General features: G+C 43.5%; 2 protein-coding genes across 2 annotated transcripts; one reads left to right on the top strand and one right to left on the bottom strand.

Annotated features, from left to right (window-relative positions):
• The first annotated feature begins 453 nt into the window (after nucleotides 1–453).
• On the top strand, nucleotides 454–3783 carry LOC131281272 (lipopolysaccharide-induced tumor necrosis factor-alpha factor homolog). Its single transcript, XM_058310547.1, has 3 exons — nucleotides 454–673; nucleotides 751–886; nucleotides 3681–3783. The coding sequence occupies exons 1-3, from the start codon at nucleotides 454–456 to the stop codon at nucleotides 3781–3783; spliced, it is 459 nt and encodes a 152-aa protein (XP_058166530.1).
• A 1461-nt stretch (nucleotides 3784–5244) lies between these two features.
• LOC131293346 (lipopolysaccharide-induced tumor necrosis factor-alpha factor homolog) lies at nucleotides 5245–6037 on the bottom strand. The gene is made up of 3 exons (XM_058321426.1): nucleotides 6034–6037; nucleotides 5829–5954; nucleotides 5245–5495 (listed from the first exon to the last, which is right to left on the bottom strand). Exons 1-3 carry the CDS (start codon nucleotides 6035–6037, stop codon nucleotides 5245–5247), a joined length of 381 nt encoding a protein of 126 aa, XP_058177409.1.
• Nucleotides 6038–7386: the final 1349 nt, after the last annotated feature.

Genomic DNA, 7386 nt, shown 5'->3' with positions numbered 1-7386 from the left:
CCCAACCCCTTTTTCTAGCGTTGGTAACGTTTCGACCAACGATATGAATTTAAGTCATTTAAACTTTCCGATGAGTGTATGCGAAAGGAAATTCCATCGTTCATCTCAAGTGTTTGAACAAGTGTTTTGTTCTTCGCGGTTCACCTAAGTGCACAACTCCTGTGTGTTTGACGAGTGTGTTGGTTAGGCCGAACATAAACACGCATAAAAATAGACTCTCGTTTTCTGCGGAAAATCTAAGTGGAGGAAAACTCAAAATCAACCCCCATTTGGTTTCCGGCGTCCGCAAATGCTCTTTTCACTTATCCTTCTATTTTATAAATAGATCCTAAGCAATGGTTAAAAAAACCGACGGTTGAATAAATTTTACCTTTTCTTTCTTGATTATAGAATATTTTATAATTTGTTTGTGAGTTCCAAGTGAGCCACACACGCACACGCCTAGTCGACACGATGCATTCCGGTGGAAAAGGTGCCGAAGCGGAGGGACTCACCCAGCCGCCATACCCTCCCCAGTCAGCACCCTACCCGGGCCAGGTGCCCCCACCGATGGCCTCCGGTTACCCTCATCCGCAGCCACCGAACTATGCGCATCCAGCGCCCCCGCCACCCTACGATGCCAACTCCAACGTGATCCCACCACCACAGGTCGCTCCGACGACGTACGTGCAAGGTAAGATGCTCACCATTTGCCCCCTTGTCGGGTTCGGTTTTCGTGGAGTAAGCAATTTTTTTTCTCTCCTTCGCCAGTCGTCACCCGGCCTCAGGTGGGTCCCGATCCGGCCTCGATGGTGTGCCCGTCCTGCACCAAGCACGTGGTGACCCGGCTGGACTACGAAACCTCGACCAAAACGCACATCGCCGCCGGACTGCTCTGTCTGTTCATGTAAGTATTGCTCCGCTTGGGACCCCCGTGTGCAATTTTCTCGCCATACTCTTCTGATCCCTTCCCCCAAGTTCATCGAACTTCATTCAGTTCCGGCTTGGAGAGGGTAATGTTTGAAGACAAAAAAAACAAACCGGATTCACAAAATACACCGTCTTGCAGGAAGCGAGAAAAAAACCCAACCCCCATTCTTCGACAGCGATCAGTCGATATTTTTATTGACACTTACGTTCTAACCGGCCGCCATTCGGTTGACAAATATTTCACCGAATGGCGCAAAAAAAACGGTGCCGGGCTGTGAGGGGTGGCGGATCTAACGCTGACCGGTCTCGCGTCTGTCACGGTCGCAACCAGCAAACCGGTTGAAGGGAACTCAATGAACTGAAGCTCGAACAAGTTCTTTGGCCGAAGGGTTTTGTGACTTAGACAACGGTGTGTGTCAATTTGTATCAGTTGAATGTTTCTAAGGGATAGAGGTGGAATGTATTTCATACGAAAGTAGAAGACACAATGAGATAAATTTAAAACATTAAAATTGTATATCAATACAAACGCCTCAGTGATGGTAAACGATAATTTTCTAACCTGTTTATTTTCTGGGGAAATTTTATTTGATACGCACGTGTAAAATAAACCTTGCTGTGACTAATCCCTCTAATGGCCGTCTCGTTAGCAAACAAGATCGACCGGAGCGGCTGTGTTTGCGTAAACTGGCTTTTCCGCTTTGGAGCGACCAGAACGGCCCATAAACGTAGGTCTAGGAAGAAACGGCCTGCCCAACATCCAACACGACCATCGGTTTGATAAATAAACATCTTCACTCGTGCGAATAGCACCTCGTTCCTGCTCTTCTTCGTTTTATGTCTGCGATAGTGCGTCATTTGTTTTGCAATTTGCACTCGAACTGTTGGCGCATTTGCAGCTTTCGAGCTGCGGTTCGGATTCTAAGAGTTTTTCCAGCGATAACACGCGAAACACTCGACAACCGGAAGAGTCGCCAGTGCGAGCCTGTTTATTACTAACCATTATCTGCCATGGGGATTTTCAGTTATAACGCTTTTTTAAATTACGTGACACTCGCCAGTTCTAAACCGACACGGAAATGCAGCGTCGTGAATAGACGCCCGATTTGGTACTTCCGTGACACATCTTCCACGAATGCATCATTTTCGTCCCAAATGTCGGGAATATTCAACGACTGCATTTAAAAAATATTACATCAATTTGTGAAACGAACAAATTTTCCATTTCTTCCCGCGAATCTCCATGCAGAAATGGCTTTGTGCCACCGTTATCTTATCTTATCGAATTCGTGCGCGTGTTTTATTTGACGATCGCAATGGATGCAAACAATACAACGGGCGCTACATAGTGGCAGCCACAGCAAAACATCCGCCGACCGAGGGAAATAAGTCGGCGACGGTTGGAAAGGAAAACCGTCCTCCTTCCTTCATCGCCCACACAATCGGGTCCATTTACAATTCGATTCGTTTCCATTCGGGAATCGTGCTGAGTGCTGTCGTGCTATCTATCACCCACCGAGGTTGAAGGCGATAGAAAAGATAACACACACACACAGACACATATGGTTGCATTCTTTATGTGGCCCTTTGTTAAATGGAATGGCCCATACCAGGTTGGGGAAAATGGCGAATAACGGTTCGACACGAGGGTTTGGGGTCGGATAAAAGCAACGGTTGGGAAAGCCTCATTAAATGGAGAGAAAAAAAACTTCCCGGCCTGTCTATCCTGATGGCCCCCATCAATCAGCCAGTATTGCACCAAACAACGCCAAGACCCCTAATCGGATGGCTGATGGATTATGGTGCGGAAATGACACGCTGTGCGGGGAAATGGGTCTGCGGCTCGAATGTCATCAAGGGTTGGCACAAGGTTGCCCAAATCGACAGCTGATGTGATTGGACACCGGTTTTCTTTTTTTTTACTGTGTAACTCAAATTGTGTCTGTGTTTATTAAATGGAAAACCATACCGATAATACATTACTAGGTGTTGCTAACGGCACAAGACCGGTGGGCAACTAATGGCCACACGTTAGCATATGATGTTTGTTTCAAAACGTTCTTTTATCGATCGAGCGGACTTTTCAATTTGCAAAACGCATTCAAACATTGAAACATGTTTTTATGGAATTTTTAAAAGAGAGCCAATTTAAAAGATTCATTTCTCAGATTTGATCCTATCCATTAAGACAATAACATACAGTTTCCGGTAACGATGTTTGTTGATCAAACTAAATGTTTACTTTTGGTGAAGAAACTTCTCCGCCTACATGGATTAGGATTGAATATTTGCAGGACCTACCTATAAATACCTCTGCTTTTACTAAGAAAATGGGATTGAAAAATTGAAAATTAAAAATTGGGATAAAGTTCTGAAATGTTCATCGATTACTTTAGTTTACTTCAAGAATATTGGAGTAACATTCAGTAGAATACATTTGATAATATTCTTTTCGAATGATTCTTTATGTGTGACGGTTATAATACATGTTTGGAGCAACAATATGCTCGGGGTAGAAAATAAAACGAAAAACGAACGAATCGCTCAATCAGCGGTCGGCAAAACGATCTTGATGAAACTCGTACCGACTCTAAAACAAAGAAACTCTCTCTTCGCTCAACATGCTGCCAAATGGGGCAGTATCAACATATGGACATCTGGCAATGGCATCATAAGTCGCCCATTCACGAGGACGATCTCGCAACATTGTACCCTCCGACGACATCATTGATCATAAATTTACCATTTCCCTTGGATTCTTTGTTCCGCAGATGCTGGCCATGCTTCTGGATCCCGTACGTGATCGACTCGTGCAAGAACGCCAACCACTACTGTCCGAACTGCGGTGCCTACATCGGAACGTACCGCGGTTAGGAGTCCAACAACGCAACCGATTTCTTACATTTTTTTTTTTTTTTGTGCGGAAGCTGCAGATCGTCAGACTATTATATTACGTTTTAAAATACTATGATCATATTCGTACTACAGCCGGCTCGTGCCGGCATTTTGTGATGTAACTACTTACCCTCCCGCTCTGCCATCGATGAATGATGCCATGTATTTAGAGGGGTAGGGAAAGGTTTCCATAAAAATACCCCCGAGAGGCCTTCAATGTGTACATGTTCAGAGTTTACCGTTATCGGAGACGCGATGGAGAAAGCGAAAGAAAGCCAGTGTGAATGAGATGCACGAGAAATGAATATGGTTGTGAGTGTATGCGTGTATGTATGTATGCGTAAGAGTGGACCTTTTTTTGAGAGGTAACGATCATTATTGTTATTACTATTACTATTATGTAGTGAACTGTATGGACATTCATCACGCGTGAAAGTTGCATAATAAATGTATTTACATACCAAACCATTCAATTTCTGCGTGGCACGTTGTCCTCGTTACCCATTTCCTTGCTTTCAGGGAAGGGCAACCCAAGACTTACTGGTTGGCCATGATGCGTATCCGAACCGAACAAATATGTCAACTAATCCAGGCAATAGCTAAAATAACTCACTTCGTTACCTCAGCTTGCTGTAAAACATTAATATATTGGAAGGCCTGTCATATTTCACCAAGTTGACCGTATCAATAATTCGTAGCATCATTCGTTAACGCCTTTCTTAATTGATATTTAGTAAATATCAATTTACTTTAAATATTATTTACTAAATACATTGTTGGACCGATTGATTATGCATCGATATTGATGGAACCCTACAAAAGCTCCTCGAAGCGGTTTGTGTCTGGACTAAATCATTAGTATATCGGTAAGAATTCATATCACATTAATAAAATATGGAAAATATATGTTTTTGGGTAAAATTCTGCATTTATTGAAGCTTCTACAAATCTATTAATATTTATGACAGTTTTAAAAAATGTTATTCGTTTCTCATTTCAAACGTTGATAATGTTACATCTGAAGTGACTTCATTTATTTCTAAGTAATCAATACGAAACATACGGATTCAACCGAAAAGATAATAAAACTGAATCAAATTTCTTGTATTAGTCGTAAACTTTTATTTGATTCTTCCTATGCTAATTTAATTTCATGCTGGTTATTCCGGAAACCGGTTTCGTTCACACTCGCTTGCTTATTGATCTGCGTGGTGCGACGGTAATCGGCCGGCTTTCCTTACTGATAAGCAGTTCGCGCAATCTTATCGGCAAAGTTTGTCGCAATTTCATTCGGATTTGCACCATATTTTGTGCTGGGTTTTTTGCCACCTCTACATGTTCGTCCCTTATCGCAATTAGCGCAAATCAGGAAATAAAAACGGAGCACACACAGCCACACACACAACACAAACAAAACCACTGGGATGGTTGGTCCTTCTTCTACTTCCTGTAGGTGCCAATGAACGAGCCGCAGTTCGGACAGTAGTGGTTCGCATCGCGACAGGCTGTCGAGCAGTAGGGCACGAAGGCGCAGGGCCAGCAGAGGAACAGGCACAGCAGGCCGGCGCACAGGTGCGTCTTGGTGGTGGTTTCATACTCCATCCTCGTCACTACCGTGGCCCTGCAGGAAGGGCAGCTGATGGTGGTTGGGTCCGGTCCGACTTGAGGGCTTGTGATGATCACCGTCGTCTCTGCAAGATGGATATTAAAACCATACAGAATAAGTAATCCAGTTAACGCACGACCGTTGTGGCCGATAAACGAGTATTCTTCAGGGTCCAAAGAAGTCCCTATAACGAGGAGACCGACAAGTCTCTAATGGTTAGATAGTTAGATCTTTGGGAAACCCGCCTGTACGAGCAGATCGGCCGTTCCACGTCCACTTGTCGTAGGGTGGAAGAGTTGGAAATTAGCGAACGCCACCACACCAAAGGACAGGACGCCACCGGAACAAACACACAGAACGGAACTTCTCCTCTTCAGCTACTCCGATGCAGACGAAACGCAATGGAAACGGAACTTACGCAACGATGGCGGTTCCTGGGTGTGGAAGTTAGCGGATTTGAATTGGTCAGCTGTCGGTTGTTGCTGGTGTGGATAGCGGCCGGCCGGTGCTGAACCGTCGATCTGGTCGTACGACGGTGGGTCTGCTATGGAGGCGCCACGGTCCAAAGGGGGTTAGTAACGATGGATCGTTATACGACGCCGACTTCTCGTGGCTGTACTCACCCATAGCGATGCTTTTTGTTGGTTGAAGTTCTGTGAGCTGAAGGTTAACCTAGGAAAATCCCCAGACACTGACCACTAGATATATTGAGCTGGATACCTATTTCGAACCAGCTTCAGCCGAGTTCCGAACGTCTACTATACACCACAAAATAGGGCACAGAAATGTCGCCTTCAACGATTTCCGACGCCGTGTACTCTAGGTCGATGGGGGAACCTGTCTGATAAGAGTGATAAGATTGTGGCTCGGTTCACCTGAAGCTCGGTGCGAGTTGGTCGATACTGCATTACAACATTTCCAGTGTGTACTACATGTACGGTGGTGTGTGGATGAATCATTAATGACAGTTTGCTGCAGCCTAGAACTGTTCTGGTCTCATTGCAAGAGTATTGGTGCTTAAGTAAATTAAAATATCAAAATTTGATTAAAATGACACATTCATAGTACACATTAATTACTTCCTAGATGCAAAATCGTTTTTTTTATTTTGGTTCATCGATTGATCCGTGCATATAACAACTCGTAGAAATGAATTATTCTTTCGAATTTTCCGAAAATTCTGAAATTTCTGAATTCATTATTCTTCCGATATGAATAGCACTGAACTAGAGATAATAAACACGTTGATTTTTACTTATTGTCTTTATTAGTTTAGTAGGCCAAAGTATCCTTAGTTTACAATTATCCATGGTAACCGTGCCAGATTCTTACCAACAACATCTATTAATAAGAAATAAGAAAACTAGAACATTGAAACCCCTAAATTTTGTCCTATTTATTTTATAAATTGTTGGTAATGAGTTTAAGTGTTTGCTTCGTTGGCTGTTTAATATGAATCAAATCATTTTAAGATAAGGTATCTTTGTTCAGCTTCGTAGATCACTTTGAATCCATTTGAACAGCGATTGATCTAATCTGTAAGATTTAAAGAGCGTATCAGGTAATCGCTGACCGGAAAACTTTATTAATACGTCCACAGCCATTATATAACACACTCGCTCCAAACACACGTGTGCATGTGCAAAACAAAAAACAAACAATCCACGCCTACAGTAAAACCCAACACAAACACCTGCGGCCGCATTTCATCTTCACTGTTTTGCAAACAAACATTTGCTTCCCGCGCCAATATCTCTTGCGTAGATCTCGTTATTAAGAAGGTGATGATGAATCACGCGGCCGCCGGGAAATGACGAATACTACAATCACCGTTCATCTCCCATGATGGAGGGCCAACAATCTGTGCTATTTTGTCCCAATAGAGGGCAGTTGGGTTAGTGTTTTTTGATAACGCTTATCGGGGAATGAGTGTGGCGGGTGATACAACCCATCAAGGATGAATCACTCACACTTCA

The sequence above is a fragment of the Anopheles ziemanni genome, chromosome 2 (assembly GCF_943734765.1).
Source record: "Anopheles ziemanni chromosome 2, idAnoZiCoDA_A2_x.2, whole genome shotgun sequence".
NCBI lineage: Eukaryota > Metazoa > Arthropoda > Insecta > Diptera > Culicidae > Anopheles > Anopheles ziemanni.
This window is presented reverse-complemented; position numbering and strand designations above follow the sequence as displayed.

Bases quoted from the DNA above. Each gene is read 5' to 3' on its own strand.
- LOC131281272 (XM_058310547.1), top strand. From the start codon at position 454: ATGCATTCCGGTGGAAAAGGTGCCGAAGCGGAGGGACTCACCCAGCCG. The intron at 674-750 runs GTAAGATGCTCA...CTCCTTCGCCAG, and splicing joins TCCGACGACGTACGTGCAAG to TCGTCACCCGGCCTCAGGTG. The intron at 887-3,680 runs GTAAGTATTGCT...TTTGTTCCGCAG, and splicing joins GGACTGCTCTGTCTGTTCAT to ATGCTGGCCATGCTTCTGGA.
- LOC131293346 (XM_058321426.1), bottom strand. The intron at 5,496-5,828 runs GTAAGTTCCGTT...TCCATCTTGCAG, and splicing joins CCAGGAACCGCCATCGTTGC to AGACGACGGTGATCATCACA.